General features: G+C 45.3%; 1 protein-coding gene across 7 annotated transcripts in view; it reads left to right on the top strand.

The window, feature by feature from the left end:
- The window catches only part of grip2b (glutamate receptor interacting protein 2b), a 183383-nt gene that overhangs the window by 149604 nt on the left and 13854 nt on the right, over positions 1-19925 (top strand). For 6 of the 7 annotated variants that reach the window (XM_031568242.2, XM_031568239.2, XM_031568240.2 and 3 more), the window contains exons 9-18: positions 259-428; positions 6702-6827; positions 7196-7351; positions 7701-7887; positions 11773-11918; positions 12277-12357; positions 13729-13792; positions 14309-14454; positions 15892-16036; positions 19218-19357. In XM_031568242.2, coding sequence (XP_031424102.1) covers positions 259-428; positions 6702-6827; positions 7196-7351; positions 7701-7887; positions 11773-11918; positions 12277-12357; positions 13729-13792; positions 14309-14454; positions 15892-16036; positions 19218-19357 — 1361 coding nt within the window. The remainder of the gene's footprint in view (positions 1-258; positions 429-6701; positions 6828-7195; positions 7352-7700; positions 7888-11772; positions 11919-12276; positions 12358-13728; positions 13793-14308; positions 14455-15891; positions 16037-19217; positions 19358-19925) is intronic. The other variant, XM_031568241.2, reaches the window with a different exon arrangement.

Here is a 19925-nt window from a genome sequence, read left to right as displayed (position 1 = left end):
CCTTGTACCTGTCTACACACTGTCAGATCTCCGTCACTGTATGTCAATGTCCCGTAAGTCACATAACACTTTTTATTCAGAAAATTACAACTTGAAAAGTAATGAATAATTATTCGTCTAAAATGGAATTGTTCCATGTTAACTGCAAAACCAAAAACCAGACTCTGCTTCTGTCCCTTTTCTCTCTCTTTCTCTCTATCTCTCTCTCTTCATCTCACTCTCTCTCTCTACTCCCTCTCTCTCCTCCCTGTGTTTCAGGAGTGGGGCTCTCCACGTGGGCGATCACATCCTGTCCATAGACGGCACGAGCACTGAGCACTGCTCAGTCTTGGAGGCCACACAGCTGCTGGCCAGCACCTCAGACCAGGCCAAGCTCGAGATCCTACCTGCCCATCACAACAGACTGCCCAACAAGGCAACTGACACTGGTGAGACAGACAGACAGACACACACACGCAGGCATACCATAGTTTGCCGACTATTAACCGTAGTTTATACATTGATTTTGCAACATTTCTTCAGCCCTGCATTATCATAGCTATCTCTAGCTTAGGGAACCATCTTAACAGATTGTAGTTGCTAGCGTGTCTAAGATGAACTCATGTTAATATAAAGCTGCACGGACACCCAGGGGGTTTCTACCTATATTAGCTTTTCAATTATCTTAGCTTTCTCTAGCTTAGGGAACCATCTTCACAGTTGGCAGCTGCTAGCGTGCGATGAACTCATGACATCTGCTAGATAACTAGCTATCATTTCATGTAAATGGAACTCTTCCATTTAAACCATTTAAGGTTATTCAAAAGTGTTCTTATCTAGCTAGTTAGCTAGCATAGCAACTAGACAACCATAGCAACCAGGAAATGCATTTGCTGCAAAGTTTAATTACTCAAAATGAGCTCACAAAATAAAAGACAGTCATGGGTTCACAACCAAGTGATCACAACCACTTGCGGTTGATGTTAAACGGCTTCACATAGACATTAAACAATCCGGAGAGAAATAATGGGAAATCAATGGAGCAAGGGCTTACTCTAATATCAGTGTATAATATCAGAAGAACTACCCCCTGCCCTTCTCAAACACCATCAATTAACAAATCGACTTAACATTTAGCGTCCATTCCCACACAACACTATAGTACGGGTTTGTTTTATAAAATTACATTAAATACTGTAATGCGGTTCATATATAGTGTTAATAGTCTGGAAAATATGGTCCACACACAAGGACCTCAGACGAGACCAAGCTCTATTCCTACCTGCCCATCACAACAGAGTGCCCAACCTAGCAACTGACACTGGTGAGAGAGAGAGACACACACACGCATACACACACGTGTGCGTGTGTGCTGCCTCAATGACTTGCATCATGATTAGTTGATCTCTACCCCTCCACACACTCAGCCCTACGGTAGGGAGGACAATTACAGTAGCATGATGACTAACTGTAAGAAAACAAGCAAAGCCTGTTTGTGTGTGTATGTGTGCTTGTGTGTGTCTGTCTGTGTGTGTGCGCTTGTGTGTATGTGTGCTTGTGTGTGTGTATTTACAGTATGTATGTGTGTGTTTATATGCTTGCTTGTGTGTGTATGTGTTTGCGTGCGCTGCCTTGTCTGTGCTCCATCATGATCAGTTGATCTTTTGCCCCCCGCACACACTCTGTCCATCTCTGTTGACCCTCTGTGTCCCACACTGTACCCCCCCCCCCCCACACACACACACACACACACAAACCCCCCATCCCCCAGTGAGGACACACTCAGTGTTCCCCGTGGGAGGAGACGGCCCCCGGTGCACACGGACCACTGGCTTCTTCCAGTATGTGATTCAGACTGCTGATGCAAACACACGCTGCAGATCTGGGTCACCCCAGCTAAGCGTACACTCATCAACACACATTTACACACACACAAACATGCACAAACAAACATGAAAAAAAAAAATACAAAAACCACACGGATGGAAAACCATGCTACCAGTGTGCATTCACAATCAGTCAGCTTTTCCTTTTGGGTTAAGCCACAATCTGAGTAACATCTTCAGAGAAAGAACTCCTCTATTGGTATCTGCGGTAAACCCACAATCCGTACTACGCTACATCGTAACAGTATCACACTGATTTTCGAACATTTATTATTGTAACTTTACCAAAGGCTCTAGCAGAACACACTAACTATCAATGTATGCTAGCACATATCAAAGGCTCACTAATAAGGGCTATGTAATATAAAGGGAGGCTGATTTTCCTTTTTTGTAAGGATTCTGATGCCTTTTCATTTATACGGGTGTATTGATGTTCAGATTTTTCCATCACCTCTGGAGACAAGTTTCAATCCAGATAGCTAAAGCCTCACCTGTATTTTGAAATCAGGCATTCTAGATGTTTGCCATTATTTTCATAGACGTGTACTGAAATCTCCTTACTCTGATTTGAGCTTGGAGCTTTCTGTAAGATGTCACATCATCACTTTCTCCCTGTGTGTGTGTGTCTTCTCGTGCTATTCAGAGTGGGGGTTGAGTGTTTCAGAAAGAGACGTGGTAGATGAGCTTAACGCAAGCTGCAGAAGAGTGAGGATTTGCTGCACTGGATTTGGGCTTGCAAAATTATCAAACGCAGACTTCTCACCCCACACATACATACATACATACATACACACACACACACACACACACACACACACACACACACACACACACACACACACACACACACAGCTTCCTCAACTGCTGTGAGCTCTTAACATATTGACTGTGAATATCTCAGGCAGAGGCCCTTTCCCTGCATCTTTGCTGCTGTGATTGACAGACAGCACGCACACACACACACACACACACACACACACACACACACACACACACACACACACACACACACAGACACACAGACACACACTCACACATAACTGTATCCAACAACACCACAGGCACCTTCTGAGCTTATTAAGGCCATTTAGTCATGTTGATGTTGGGGTTGGTATTGCAAATCCCAGATTAAAACTAAAGTGTGTATTCCATTAATGTCTTTACACACTGTCATCCACCCCCACACATACACACTCACTCTCCCCCTCCTCTCCCTCACCCAGCCGTTGAAAAGCCTCTTACTCCCTCTGCATGTCGCGGTGCAGGCTCGTACTTACCAGCCTGTCATATCTGTCACACCCGCGCTGGGTTGTAGTGTGACTCCGGTTCAGACAAACATGCCTGCCTCTTGAAGGAATCTGAGAGATGTTTGACCCCACTGGAATCTTCCGTCTCAGGCAGCGGTGTGTCGAGCCTCGCACGGGTAAACGATAATGATGCTCAGTCAGCCCCACTCAACGTCTACAGTCAAAGGGATGAAACTTAAAGCAAATTCATAACTCTTAAGCAAGCATGCTTCTGTGGGTTCACCTGCAAAAATGACTATACGTTTCGGTTATGCCGAAGGGTTCATCTGCAACTCCTCACTTATTCACGCATAAACTGGGGTTGAATAGGTTTTTGCCTCGTTCTTTTATGCAGTCAGGGCTACTCAAACAACGACTATGTTATCACTGTACATAATTACTGTAATGTGTTACACTGAAAGCTTTGGAGCTACTGGACTGCCACACCGCCATAACTCTTAGCTTTTATAGAAATGGCAAATTTAGGTTGACAAGATTATTTGAGTTTGCACAGGACTACAAACTTCTGCTTCATATAGCATAGGCCTTCAGAGGTACAACACTCACTCTATTTGGTCACTTTTCCACTTGCTGCTGTATGTCAAACCCCCTAACAAAAGAGATATTACATAGACAGTGTTCCCTAAAGTCCCCAACTTTACTAACACTGAGATGAATGGACCAGGCAACTCTTGCACTGTGACTTTTGTTTACACGTTTAGCATAGTGTCATCCCCCGGCGAAAACTCCCTCTAGCATGACCTGCAGCAGCTCATAGGTCAGCCATTACAGAACTGACTGGACAACTGGCAGGTCACACGACTCAGAGGAAAGGCCTTTTATCTAATCTCCTACAGCCATTCCGTCTCACCCGCTTGCCCCAGGGGTAATTAAATGGGGCATCATCATTCAGACAGAGTAACCCCCGAGATGGTTTAACAGTGGGTTGCATCACCCTGTTACTGGGGAAAGGGGGATAGTACGTACTTCCACAGACATGATGCATGCTGCTCAGAGAAGAATGATACACTGGTGAGGATAATTCACATGATCATTCAGGCGTGCTCTTAGAGGGCCATGCTTGCTGTAAGTGGGTCAGTTATCTGCACATCAACTATTTAAATCAAATATACACTATACACCCTGACACTATAGCCTATGTGGATACATACATCTATGTAGATACACGCACACACACACACATATATATATATATATATATATATATATTTATATATGTATACACACACACACACACACACACATATATATGTATATATATATATATATACACACACACACACACACACACACATATATATATATATATATATACAGCGGCTAAAATAAGTATTGAACACGTCACCATTTTTCTCAGTAAAAATATTTCCAAAGGTGCTATTGACATGAAATTTTCACCAGATGTTGGTAACAACCCAAGTAACCCAAGAAAACAAATTAAATAAGTTCAGAAATTAAGTTATGTATAATAATGTGAAATGACACAGGGAAAAAGTATTGAACACGCTTACTGATATTTATTCAATACTTTGTACAAAAGCCTTTATAGGTAATGACAGCTTCAAGACGCTTCCTGTATGGAGAAACTAATCGTATGCATTGCTCAGGTGTGATTTTGGCCCATTCTTCCACACAAACAGTCTTCAAATCTTGAAAGTTCCCTGGGCCTCTTCTATGATCTCTGATCTTCAGTTCTTTCCATAGATTTTCAATTGGATTCAAGTCAGGTGATTGGCTGGGCCATTCTAGCAGCTTTATTTTCTTTCTCTGAAACCAATTCAGAGTTTCCTTGGCTGTTCACTTTCTTGCTGAAATGTCCACCGTCATTTCATCTTCATCATCCTGGTAGATGGCAGCAGATTTTTTATCAAGAATGTCTCAGTACATTTTTCAATTCATCCTTCCTTCAATTGTGTGAAGTTTGCCAGTACCGTATGCTGAAAAGCAGCCCCACACCATGATGTTCCCACCTCCAAACTTCACTGTTGGGATGATGTACAGTGCCATTTGTCCTCCAAACATGGTGTGCATTATGGCATCCAAAGAGTTCAAATTTGCTCTCATCTGACCAGACTATATTCTCCCAGTATTTCACAGGCTTGTCCAAATGTCGTGCTGCAAACTTTAAACGAGCTTTAACATGCTTTTTCTTCAGCAATGGAGTCTTATGTGGTGAGCGTGCATACAGGCCATGGCGGTTGAGTGCATTACTTATTGTTTTCTTCTAAACAACTGTACCTGCAAATTCCAGGTATTTCTGAAGCTCTCCACTGTGGTCCTTGGCTCTTGGACAACTCTTCTGATAATTCTTTTCACTCCTCTGTCAGAAATCTTGCGAGGAGCACCTGGTCGTGGTCAGTTTATGGTGAAATGATGTTCTTTCCACTTCCGGCTTATGGTCCAAACAGTGCTCACTGGAATATTCAGAAGTTTAGAAATGCCATCAGTATGTTTTGCAAAAAGAAGGTTACGAAGGTCTTGAGAGAGCTCTTTGCTTTTACCCATCATGAGATTTTTCTTGTGTGACACCTTGGTATTGAGACACCTTTTTATAGGCCATCAGTTGGGATATTAATTTGCACTGACAAGGGGCCGGATTGCTTTCTAATTACTGATAGATTTCAGCAGTTTTCTTGGCTTTCCATGCCTTTTTGCACCTCCCTTTCTTCATGTGTTCAATACTTTTTCCCTGTGTTATTTCACATTAATACACATAACTTAATTTCTGAATTTATTTGTGTTGGTTTCTGTGTATGTATTGATTACTTGGGTTGTTACCAACATCTGGTGAAAATGTCATGTCAATAGCACCTTTGGAAATATTTTTACTGAGAAAAATGGTGACGTGTTCAATACTTATTTTACCCGCTGTATATATATATATATATACACACACACATTAATGTATATGTACTACATTACCTATAGGTTATGATCTATACATTTAGTAACTGCCTCTTGCCAAGGTGGGTGAAGAAGAGGTAGCAGTAAATCTAATTCAGTACGAATCAAATTTTTGTACAAGCTTTTCAGATGTTCAAAGTCCGGTGGTTCTGGGGCTAAGTGAGCTCTGCTAAGTGAGTTGAGGTTTCTAAAGCCAACTTCGAAGCACCTCACTTTGGATATTCAATACTGAGGGGTACTGAACTGTACAACATGTGATATATGTGTTATTAAAATTATTACATTTTGACCAGCTAAATTACCAAAGACAGTTTCGCATGGACTCCCCACCTCAGCTTTAATACGCCAAAGGGACCCAGGGTTTTTTCTGCACCAACTAATACATCCCCCTTGTGAGAGAAATGCTATTAAGAATGTAGGAGGATTTATTATTAATGCATTATGAATAACAAAATGTCACATCTGTTGAATATCACTGAAGTGGGTGATCGTATTATATTAGCATAAAGGGAAGTGATGGAGCTGTGTTTACTGGCTGTTTAGTAGCCTTAACACTGTGTGTGTGTGTGTGTGTGTGTGTGTGTGTGTGTGTGTGTGTGTGTGTGTGTGTGTGTGTGTTTTGCAGTGAAGGTCCTGAAAAGTGACCATCCTCACTCCTGGGATCCATGTGTGAACTACTGCCATGCCCAGCACACTGGCAACTGCAAGACCTCCACGTGGAGCACCTCCAACAGCCAGGACTACTGTAAATGTAACCATATATACCAGCTATGTAACAGGCTCTGTCCCACTCTATATGCCCATCAGTCCATCTGTCCTATCTATCTATTCATGTGGAGATATGCCTGTCTGTCTGTCACATAGTACACATGATTTTTACATACATACATACATACATACATACATACATACATACATACAGTATGTGATTGTGTAGAACACAATTTAGTGTGTAAATATAACATGCAAGCAAGAAAGTGAAACTCCAGGTCGCGTCCAGCTCGACCTCTTTCTCTCTGTCTCCTGTGTTCACCATATCCTGCTCTCCTCTATCCCTCTCTCCTCTATCCCTCTCTCCCATCTCTATCTCTCCCTCCCTCTCTCTCTGTCTTCCTTCAGCTGTGGTGTCCACTAACTTCTCTCCCGGCTCCACCACCACCTCTGGGATGACCAGCCAGACGTCCAGCACGCTGCCCCGCACCTCCCAGCCCCCCATGAGTCCCCGCAACTCCATGCTGAAGAGGAGGCAGAGGCAGAAGGACCACAAGAGCTCATGTAGGTCATAAAGTGTACCTGAATGACAGCGACAGGGTGTGTCTAAAAGGGAATTTCAGAGCCGAAATGGAAACTGTGTAAAGATAAAATATGTGTGCGTATTTGCGTGCATGTGTGTGAGTGAGTAAGTGTGTGTGTGTCTGTGTATCTGTGTGTGCACGTGCGCCATGTGTGTGTGTGTGTGTATGTGTGTATGTGTGTATCTGTGTGTGCACGTGCGCCATGTGTGTATGTGTGTGTGTGTGTGTGTGTGTGTATCTGTGTGTGCACGTGTGCTCTATGTGTGTGTGTCTGTGTGTGTGTGTGTGTGTGTGTGTGTGTGTGTTCATCTCTCTTCTCTGTTTCTCAGTGTCTCTGGCCTCGAGCTCGGTGGGTCCGGGCGGGCAGATTGTGCACGTGGAGAGCAGTGAGGTGACTCTGAGCGGAGACCCTCTCAATGGCTTCGGCGTGCAGCTGCAAGGAGGCATCTTCGCCACGGAGACGCTCTCTGCACCTCCGCTCATACGCTTTATTGAACCTGACAGCTCCGCCGAGAGGTACAACTCTGGACACGCGCACGCACACACACACACACTCACACACATACTGTACATATACAGGCACACACACACACACTCCAGGTCATCCGTGTCCACACACTCACTCACATGCGTGCATTCATGCATACACACACAGATACACACACTGATTATTGTAATGACATAGTGTAGTTTGTGTTGTTGTCAGGCTGATTGTTGTCAGGGACTGACAAACACACACACACACACACTCACCCAATCCTCTGTTAAGAAGAATTCAAACAAACTGTTTCATAAGTTCCGTTAGCTTACATGGTGCTTGCAAGACAAAGGTCCCAGTTCTAATTTCCAAGCACGGCACATACTGATATAAACTCTCTCAAATTTCATAACAGAGTCTTATAAATAAATAAATAAAAAGATGTTGTACCTGAGAAAAGTATACACACAGGCTTAGTCTTGCACAGCCCCCCACCACACACACATACACACACACACACACACACAGTATATACACAGCATTAGTTTGCAGACGATTCACAGTGGGGAGACAGCTGCAATTGATTGAATACAAACATAGTCATCACTCAGAGGTCTCAGAGTCTCAGTCCTGCTTTTGAGAGAACTATTTGACTGTCACAACAGGAAAAGTTGAAAGTTCACAATCTCATCAGTGCTTTCACTTATGGCCTTAAGCCCTCTTCATGGTTAGTTACCATCTAGTGGAGCCAACTAATGGTTCGTTATCAACTAAAGGAGCCTAATTTATAAAATTACGTAATTAAATGGGGCTTTAATGGGAAGCATTGCCTTCTGATGGAGGAGCATGAGAGAGGAACCAGTCAATCTTGTAGTAAATGTAAGGGTACTTTACGTTATCCCTACGGCCAGGTTTATTTTGAGGTTTATGGATAGCAGCATGAATGATTGCATACTAACACTAGTAGTACAGTGTATTCAAACCCCCCATCAGTTTTCTTCCTGACGTTATGCCTAAAGGTACTTAAGCATTACCCATTGGCCTTGTTCCTTTGTAACTATACTGTTACGCACATCTTAATTATTCATGAGTAGCAGCAATTCTCTATACTCTACTCCAATTATTTTTCTGACTGTAACCTCAATGCTAGTTGTATGTCTTTACAAAGCACTATTCTGTTACTCTTTGTTACTCAGGAGATTGCATAGTTGCTCTGTATAAAGGGCTTTGTCATATGAAGAGCAGGCATGTACAGTAGACCTTTAGTAAGGAGAGAGAGAGAGAGTGAGTGATCTGGGCGCTCAGTCTGCCCCCTCCTGTTGTTGTATCGCTGTTGCACAGGCTTATATGACTGCTGCCTGCTCTGACAGAGAGGAGCGTGTCGCTGTGATGTCTTCTCTTGCTCTGTGCCTTTGATCCTATCAGACCGACAACACAGGGATCTCTGATCATATTCCCACACAATAGCTGCGCCACATAATCCACCCCTCGTGTCTCAGTGGTGGTAGCAATGAAATCAGGATCAGGGCTGCTACAGGCTCCCCACCAGGGATAACCAGATAGTGGGTAGCACGGGAACAGGGCCAGAACCGGCCCAGAATTGGGCCGCATCTGCGCCGGATCAGGACCTGAGTTGGACCAAACCGTCTTCTTAACGGTGATGGGGGGAACTCTGGATTGCGTGTGGCTCTGATCCGGTGCGTCGGGGCCAGGGCCGGGCCAACTCTGGGCCAGGTTTGGATCAGAACCGGGCGGAGAACAGAGCAGACGCGGGTCTGATTGGGACCAGATCCAGAGCTGGCTCCTGTCCTGCTGTTTCACCAGAGGGATATGCTGAGGGTCTGTAACCTCAGGTAATCTCTGCTGCTGTCCTGCCTAAGCCGCTGCTGTGATAACATGAGACATTGCATTTGAAGCCGTGCCGCTTCACCGGGGCTCTGATATGAGCTGCCTGTGTGTGTGTGTGTGTGTGTGTGTGTGTCTGTGTGTCTGTGTGTGTGTGTGTGTGTTTGGCTCCCAGGACTGCAGGCAGGATGAAGAGCTGATACTGCAGGCTGTATGTGGGTCAGTGCTCAGCAGGGTCCAAACCAAAGGAAAAGCCTCCTATCACAGCAATTTAAGCTGAACGTGTGTGTGTGTGTGTGTGAAAGATAGAGTGTGTGTTTGTGTGTGTGTGTGTGAGAGAGAGAGAGAAAGAGTGTGTGTGTGTGTGTGTGTGTGTGTGAGAGAGTGTGTGTGTGTGTGTGTTTGTGTGTCTGTATGTGTTTGTGAGTGTGTGCACATTTGTGTTTATCTGTGTGTGTGCAGGTGTGTTTGTGTACATGTTATGTGTATGTGTCTGCTTCTGTGTGCCTGTGTTTTATTAATGTGTGTGTGTGTTTGAGTGTGCTGCAGCTCAGGAAGCCTGTTTACAGGAAGAGGAGGTTTGCAGGAGCAGAGAGGAGAGGAGTGTGGAGGATAATAGCTCGTTACCTTAGCAGGAGGTCCCCATCACTCCCCCCACCAGGAAGGCCATGAGTCAGGGAGAGAGTGAGCAGCACTCCTCTTGGCTGTCTGGATGATGGTAGTGGTGGTGATTATTCAATTATCTTCCTGCTGGCCACCACGGAAGCAGAGCATGTTCCCACAATGCACTGCTCCATCAGCCTTGAGGAGCCACAGTAGGGGGCAGCAGAGTGAAGATGATGGCACAGACATTTCATGCATTTGCATGTCGGTCCTGCTGAGCTGGTGAGGCTGCCCAGCTGATACCGGAGCTAGTTGCTGGGGAAAGAGGAACCATTCCACAGTCCAGAGTCGAAAAAGCCTTTCCATTTTCCGCAATGGGCTCCCTCTGAATAAACACTTTCACACTAGAAGAAGCATTTTGACAGTAATGGTTGATGACCAGTGCCTAATATTAGAGGAAAACAATTTAGAACCAAGGCGAATAGCTGTCCTTTGTCATTTATTCTGGAGTTTTATTTTACTTGATATGACTGGAGTATGCAGTCTACAAACAGTCATTTACCACGCGATACTGCAGGTTATTTTAAAAAGCTGTGTTGAGCATTTCTGTCTAATACCTCAAAAAGATACTAAGCATGTTGCTTTGTAAGATACAAACTCGTACACACTGTTTCCCTAGTTCTCTCTGAGGTTTGTAGCTCCCTCTCCGCACAGGGAAACGGATCCCTACTCACACTTCCAACTAATTCAACTTCCTGTCTTTCATCCATCTTTGCTTGGGGGTCAGTTCATCTGAGGTCCGGGCAGCTCAGTGTAGGGATCTTCGTCTCGTGAGAAGAGAGCGCACGCACTTGATTCCTTAGTGCTCTCTGCAGTTCACAGTTGGATCCAGCAGTGGGCTTTACAGCTTCATAGCCAGGGGAGCTCTTCCAAAAGGTTGAATTGGACTTGGTGTCATTCAAGATTGTACTGTGATTAATTCAAACGGTCTATGACTAAACCTCACTGTCTGTTTTGTTTTAAATAGACCACAAGTAACACCTTAAATCTACCCCCATCGATCCTGACTGATTTGACATCCTTTGTAAGTGATGTTTTATGTTAGTGCTGCTTGCCTGCTGCTTGCTGCCGCATCCCCACGGCTGTCATCAATGATATCTGATGAATGCTGTCTCCTCTCTAAGAGGACACTGATGAGGCTTTGCCCACATTACAGTCACCAGTCAGGTAGTTTTCACAGCAACAGGAGGGTAGTCTTCCTTAGGAACTGACTCAAGATCAGTAGTTCTAATGGAGGGCATACAAATAAGTTCTTGTGGAGCAAGAGTTCTTCGTAGCAACCAAAGTGATATACTTAGGAGATTCTTGGTGCAATGCCCAAATGATTCCCCAAATGTTTCCTGAAAATAATAACTAAACCTGAATAGCTGGTGTGTGTTTTTACGTGTTTGTGTTCTCTTGTCTTTGATTGACAGGTGTGGGCTGCTTCAGGTTGGCGACAGAGTGCTGTCCATCAACAGCATCCCGACTGAGGACGGAACACTGGAGGAGGCCAATCAGCTGTTACGAGATGCTGCTCTGGCCAATAAGGTCACTCTGGAGGTGGAGTTTGATGTTGCAGGTCTGTGGCAGGTGGAGTCAGTGAGACTTGACCTTTATTTACAACAAAATTCACTGGCCTTGACATATCCTGGAAGCAACTATGTCACTGATTAAATAGACACAATCCTTAGCAAACCCTTTTTGGAGGTCCCCTGGAATATTCCGGGTAATTTTCCCACCTGTTTCTTCACAAGCACAGCTGTAGCAAATCATGGATTGTTTATATTTAATAAATAACTGAGGAGTCCTGTGTCGGGAATGTTAAATATAAATTTGATATTGTGCTAATTGCCACTCTAATGTTAAAGGTAAAGGCATGTGGAAGTGAACTTAACTGAACTTATGTGCTTCTGCTCTCTCTCTCGCTCTCTCTTCAGAGTCTGTGGTGCCAAGCAGCGGCACTTTCCACGTGAAGCTTCCAAAGAAGAGAGGAGTCGAGCTGGGCATAACTATAAGTGGTGGGTTTAATCACACACAGACACTCTCACACTCTCACACACTCACACACTCACACACTCACACACACACACACACACACTCACACACACACACACACACACTCACACTCACACACACACTCACACTCACACTCTCTCTCATACACACACACACACACACACACACACACACACACACACACACACACACACACACACACACACACACACACACACACACACACACATAAGTAGCGGAGACAGAGGTGGGGTGGAGCAGCTTCTCTGCTATCTAACTGGACAATGCCAAATTCACTTGGACATTCAACAACACTCCCTTGTTCCCTCTAGGTTAAAATAGCCCAGGAAACATCCAGGTTATTTATGACCAATGTTCTCTGCTCTCCTTTGCCCAGTCCACTTTATTCATAGCCTGTTGTTGTTTTAAGCCAGATCCTCAATCCCATATGAACTCCAACTCTATTTAGAGTGTTTTGGTGCCCAAGGTCCATATTTTACATAGCCTGGGAACACCAGCCAGCCTGCAACATTATTTATGCAATAGTGTATCTCTCTCCCAGGACTAAAACACACACACACACACACACACACACACACACACACACACACACACACACACGCACAAACAGAATATTCGTCACTGTGGGAGTTTGGGAAAACTCTGTAGCCATTTTGGGCTTAGGCAGAGCCATTTGACAGGGTGAGAGAGTTCAAGTCACCACAAAAATGACTTCTCCCACAGGAACAAACTACTGAAAGGTCAGCCTACTGGTGTTCATAGCCACTACTAATAGGGTACTGTACATACAGTAGTTCCTGTACTTGGCCTCAACCAATTCAGAGAAATCAAACCAATTGGAGTGAACCAAACCAGTCTCTAAATCAAGTTTAAACTGAGGGAATGTGCCTTTTAAAACGCAGTCAATATAAAGGGGAAGAACACTAGTTTTAGCTCTTTTCAACTTTGAAAGTTGAAAATATCTGTTACTGTTGTGAGACATCAAATATGAAGTACTATAATCAGTCAAGCTCACCTGGGAATTAGCCCACATAAATCCCATTTCTGCAATTTAAAGACAACCCATGAATATTTAAATACACATTATTTGATTTTTTTGTATTCAAAAGTGAGCAATTATGAAATTATGTTTTGATTTTAGGACACTTCTCTAAGGAGCAGAATCTCAGCGGTTAATTTTTCATGTGTGTTTGTGTGTGTGTGTGTGTGTGTGTGTGTGTGTGTGTGTGTGTGTGTGTGTGTGTGTGTAAGAATGTGTAGGTATGTTTATGCTTGTGTCTGTAATCATTTCTGCACACACACTCACAAGCATAGCTGTGTATTGATGGGAAATCTTTGTTCTTTGTTCACAGCGAATAAGAAACCAGGTGACCCCTTGATCATATCAGACATTAAGAAAGGAAGTATGGCTCACAGGTGAGTACACACCGACCATATGCATCACAGATGGGATTTCCTTTCTTTTCTTTTTTTTTTTACTAAACATGGAGAGCTTTTATCTGCTATATCACTGCATTAAGTGAAACCAACCAGCAGGGGGAGACAGATGCTCTATCTTAAACATGAGTGGCCTATCGGTATTTAGTTGAAGCAATTGCCATTGGTCAGGCAACTTGAAGAACAATATTGTATGATATGATATAATTTTTTAACTATACATTCATTAAATATGACACATTTTTAAAACTTTCTTTTGTAACACATGTGCATTTGATTAGTTACCAAATGAAATATCACCAGTACTTCTAGTTGCTGCTGGCTTTGTTCACAGACCCAAAATAACTGACCCTCTCATACAGTGATTCATCATGCCAAAGACATATTCGAATGGAGCACATTTGGTTTTTGAGAAATGAGTCCTACCTATTCAGTCCATCCATTTGTTTCATAGTTTGTTTTTTCTGCTTTTTCTGTGGAATGTTCTGGCACCAGGACGGGGACGCTGGAGCCTGGAGACAAGCTGCTGGCCATCGATAACATCCGTCTGGAGAGCTGCTCCATGGAGGACGCCATGCAGATCCTGCAGCAGAGTGAGGACCTGGTCAAGCTCAAGATCCGCAAGGACGAGGACAACTCTGGTACAGACACACACACACACATGCACAACACAGAGATGCAGACACACCCACCCACAGAATCTGCAGATAACACACAGACATACACACCAAACACATACATGCACTTATGCTTGCATACACGTACACACAAACATAGATACACACACACACACACACACACACACACACACACACACACACACACACACATACAGGTATATAACGTGCACATGTAATCATGTGAACAATGTTACAATGTCACAATGTTAGCCAGTGAAGATTACAAAACAAAACATAAGGATAGACAGACATGTACGTATATAATAAACTGTCCTGCACATACACACACACACACACAGTCTCAAGGACAGCTTGAACAGGCAGATTGTATTATGTCAAAGTACAAGGCATATTATGTCTCTACATTAGTAGGTATGTGGACATTGCCATCTTGCCTAAGGTCAGGACACTGTAGGTCAGGTGAAGAACATAAACATACAACTGACAAGGATTAGTGCTCATTATCAGCGTTCTGTTGACAAAATGCTGTGATTGTCTTATCTTCAGATAAGTCGTTCAGATTTGCCTGACTCCTCTTGTTGACTATCTTCAGAAGCAGCATGACGTCCTGTTATCTTCCAGTTCAGTGTCTCAGGCTTTACACGTCATCACAAATACAGGACAAACAGATAACAAGTCTCTCAGGTTTTAAACATGATAAACATGGGAGGTGTACATACAGTACGGGAGCGCTGTGAAAGCAGAACTCCTTCAAGTTTGTGACGACACTGTAAGATAAGGTGTTTGTAATGTATGGTTGAATGTGCTGCTCTACCACTGTACGGCATTAAACTGACCACCAGAGGGAGCCATTCTACTTTGAAGTGAGATTGCATTCAGACTAAGCTCTAGTGAAGCAATGCTTCAGCACGAACTTTTGTTCCCTAATTTATGAGATATGCCCATTTAATTTTTTTAGACTTGTATGTCTTACAATAAGTAAAAAATGATCAAAAGATACATGTCTGGCAGGATATGTTCTGAATTTGACATCTCTCCTCAATGATGGAGCTTGAGGAGTCTTCAGTTGGGAGTTTTGTTTTTCTTCTTCTTTTGAACTCTGGGCTGAGTAACTTTAGTCTCCCTCCCGGCTAACATCTCAGGGGTGGTCTGTCTGAAGATGAAACGCATCTGAAAATTAACTTCAAAGACGGAAGGTTTGGCATGCCCCCCTAACTGACGGCCCCGCAGGTGGGCACGGTTTTGGAATAGCGTGATGCCTACGCTGGGAGTATCTGCTAAGTTGAGGTCCTGTGGTTATCTTTCTCTCACTCTCTTTTGTGTGTGTGTGTGTTTGTATCCGTGTGTGTGTGTGTGTGTGTGTTTGCACACGTGTGTGTGTGTGTGTGTGTGTGTGTGTGTGTGTGTGTGTGTGTGTGTGTGTGTGTGTGTTTTCAGACGAGCAGGAGACGTCGGGCTCGATCATCTACACGGTGGAGCTGAAGCGCTACGGGGGTCCGCTGGGCATCACCATCTCAGGAACAGAGGAGCCCTTTGACCCCATCATCATATCAGGGCTCACCAAGCGTGGCCTGGCTGAGAGGTAAACAGTGCGACTCAGTGTGTGTGTGTGTGTGTCTGTGTGTGTGTGTGTGTGTGTGTGTGTGTGTGTGTGTGTGTGTGTGTGTGTGTGTGTGTGTGTGTGTGTGTGTGTGTGTGTGTGTGTGTGTGTGTGTGTGTGTGTGTTAGTGTGTGTGTTTGTGTGTGGATCAATTCAACTGTTTGTGTACGTGTGTGTGGACATGAGCATCCTTTTGTGCGTGTGCGTGCTTGTCTATAAGGAGCCTGCCAGAACCTGCCTCCATCTCCACGCTGGGATGTGGCCCTTGAGTGTGTTTGTGCACGTGTGTGTGTGTGTGTGTGTGTGTGTGTGTGTGTGTGTGTGTGCACGTGCATGCTTGTGTTTATATCTACGAGGTGTATCCCAGGACATCTCATCATCTTCAGTGTGGCCATGCTGAGACTTCAGTAGGTGCTGAAGTGTGTGTGTGTGTGTATGTGTGTGTGTGTGTGTGTGTGTGTGTGTGTGTGTGTGCATGAGCAGATGCGTGTGCACATGTGTGCCTAGGGGTCAGACGGATCGGCTCCCAGTCTCTGCCCCCACTCTTCTGCCCCCCCCCCCCCCCCCCCCCCCGCACAGGGCAAAAGGGGCCGAATGACCCCCCATGTTGAGCACGCCTGATTTGGCAGATTCCTTTTGCTCACTATTTGTTCTCCTCTCCTTTCATCACTGGGAGGTCACTGGCCGTTGCCCTCTCGTGCGTGCCCTCTGTCTCTCTGCTCGGGGGGCCCACGGGTGGCTCTCTTTCTTCTGGGGCAGTTGGGGCCGGGCCTCCCCCTGGGCAGGGGTGTTTGTCTGGCATGGCCTCCGCGTGGTAGCGGAGCATCTGTGTTTACTGCTCATGCGCTGCCATCCGGACACCCTCGCCCTCGCCACCCCTAACCCCTGCCATCCACCCTCACCCTCGACCCTGTGGCCCATCTGTCTGTTGAGACCTGTCAGCACAGCCAAACAAGATCTGGAGTCTCAGCCCAGCAGAGATGGGATCATGCCACCGTCATGTGTTTAGGAAGAAAATAGTGTGTGTGTGTGTTTGTGTGTGTTGTTTGTGTGTGTGTGTGTGTGTGTGTGTGTGAGATCAAGATATGTGTGTTTGAGATGAAGAGAAAGTGTGTGTGTGTGTGTGCAAGATGGAGAAAGTGTGTGTGTTTGTAAGCAAACATAGTTTAACTTTCACCTAAAAGCTTATCAGTGTCTTTTGGTCTCACTATACTGTGTGTGGGTGTGCGAATGCGTGTCTGATATGTGGCATTTGTGTGTGTCTCTGTGTGTGTGTGTGTGTGAGTGTGTGTGTGTGTCTCTCTCTGTGTGTGTGTGTGTGTGTGTGTGTGTGTGTGTGTGTGTGTGCGTGTGTGTGTTTGTGTGCAATTGTGTGTGTGTGTGTTTATTCTCAGTGCTTGTGACTCCTTGAGATAAAGCTGGCATTGTGGTGGCGTTTTCTGTTCATGTCAAATGAGATAACAACATTTACTTTTTCATTGCCGTGGCAGTCCCAGGGGTCATGTGCCCAGAGCATAGCCTGTGTTTCATAATGCCACATTGTGTGACTAGCATTCGCACCTACCTCAGCAGGAGTGCATGTCCTCGGCGGCTTGATCTCGCAGCCGGCGTGACAGTGGAGCTAATGTGAGAAATTGGGTTTGCAGACGTGCCACTGAGCACAGCTCTGGGTCCTATTCACAGGATAGTGAATGTCACACGAAGACGTGGCCACTCTTTATTTGGGATGCTCGTTTTGGACACGCCACAACACTTTTGCTGAAGTCAGGGGACCGTTTTTCCCGAAACACATTAAAACGTCTGTCAAGTAGCTCTAACTCACGGCTACCTGTCAACTAACTGTCAACTGTCCCTAATGATAACCTGACCCTGGCCCTAATCTTCACCTCACACGAACGCTAACCTTAAACACAGCCCTAACTACAGCTCCAATTTAAAAAAAAAAAAAAGCCTCTTGGTGCTTCCCGCCCTGTCAACAAAGTGTTAGTATAGTGTCTGAACCAAAACCAATGAGCTATTTACAGTGAGTGGGACCTTAGACAGTCATACACAAGCACTCACACCTCTCACTGCCCCTTGACTCTGGGATGGTATCTGTACGACCTCTCTAACTGTTTTACTGTCTGACTGTCTGCCTGCTCTAGGCTCGCCCTTCTCATTGTGTCTCAACAAAAACAAGCTATTTAAAGAGAGTGGGACCCCGAGACGTATATAAGTACACACACACACCTCTCAATGTCTCCCTGCTTTTGGTATTGCCTTTTCAGGGACCTGTCTCACTCCCTCACTGTCTCCTTACTCTGGGCTTGCCTTCAGAGGACCCCTCTCCCTGTCTTACTCTCTCCCTGTCTTACTCTCTCACTGTCCTCCTGCTCTGGGCTTGATCCTGTAGGACCTGTGTCACCCCCTCACGTTCTTCTCTGCTCTGGGCTTGCCTTCAGAGGACCCCTCTCCCTGTCTTACTCTCTCCCTGTCTTACTCTCTCCCTGTCTTACCCTCTCCCTGTCTTACTCTCTCCCTGTCTTACCCTCTCCCTGTCTTACTCTCTCACTGTCCTCCTGCTCTGGGCTTGATCCTGTAGGACCTGTGTCACCCCCTCACGTTCTTCTCTGCTCTGGGCTTGCCTTCAGAGGACCCCTCTCCCTGTCTTACTCTCTCCCTGTCTTACTCTCTCCCTGTCTTACCCTCTCCCTGTCTTACTCTCTCACTGTCCTCCTGCTCTGGGCTTGATCCTGTAGGACCTGTGTCACCCCCTCACGTTCTTCTCTGCTCTGGGCTTGCCTTCATAGGACCGCTCTCACTCTCTCCCTGTTCTCGTCTTGCCTCTCCGGAACCTCTCTCAGTGTCATTGAACAAATATAACAAGCTATCCAAAATAACAAGCTATCCAAAGACAAATAACAAGCTATCCAAAGACAAATAACAAGCTATCCAAAGACAGTGGGACTCAAGATAGTGAAACATATGTAAACATCCCACTCACTGTCTCCTTGTCCTCCCTATCTCCCTGTCTCTTTCTCTCACTGTCTCCCTGTCCTACTTATCTCCCTGTCTCCCTGTCGTTCCTATCTCCCTGTCTCCTTCTCTCACTGTCTCCCTGTGTTCCTTATCTCCCTGTCTCCTTCTCTCCCTGTCTCCCTGCTGTGTTCTTGCCACTGTGCAGGACCGGGGCGATCCACGTGGGCGACCGTATCCTTGCCATCAACAGCGTGAGCCTGAAGGGGAAGCCCCTGAGCGAGGCCATCCACCTTCTGCAGATGGCCGGAGAGACCGTCACCCTCAAGATCAAGAAGCAGATTGACAGTGAGTGGGACACATTGCCCCTGGACGTGCACACACACACACACACACACACACACACACACACACACACACACACACACACACACACAAAACGAATGCACGCATGTGTCTCTGAAGTCTGGTCTTAGAAGGCCTCTGTTACTATACGTGTAGTTGTTTGACACAAACAGATGTGGCCTGGATCTGCTCTGGAGAAAGGGCATGGCCCAGGTATGGCACGTCCACCAGACCCGAGCCAAATCCATGCCGGGACGCTGCTCCCTCAGTTGTCATGCTGTACCTGTCCACGGGAGATGATGTCCAGTTGCTAGGGGGGCTTTGGGTGTACCTGTATTTATGAGTGACTAGGAAACAGTCTTTTTGTGGTTCTTGCTGACTGTGCTGCTTTGCTTTCAGGTCAAACAGCTAGCAAAGTCAGGTCTGGTGTCCTGACAAAGGCGGATACACAAACTTCACCTGATTCCTCCCCAAACTGTGCAGCCAAGCCAAGACTAGTGAACTAGTTCAGCTTAGAGTGGAATCTGAACTGAACTAAGTAGAGGAATTAGAATAGTTTATCAGCTCAAGG

The sequence above is a fragment of the Clupea harengus genome, chromosome 5 (assembly GCF_900700415.2).
Source record: "Clupea harengus chromosome 5, Ch_v2.0.2, whole genome shotgun sequence".
NCBI classification, from domain to species: domain Eukaryota; kingdom Metazoa; phylum Chordata; class Actinopteri; order Clupeiformes; family Clupeidae; genus Clupea; species Clupea harengus.
Note: the sequence above shows the minus strand (reverse complement) of the source record. Positions and strands in the feature narration are given on the sequence as shown.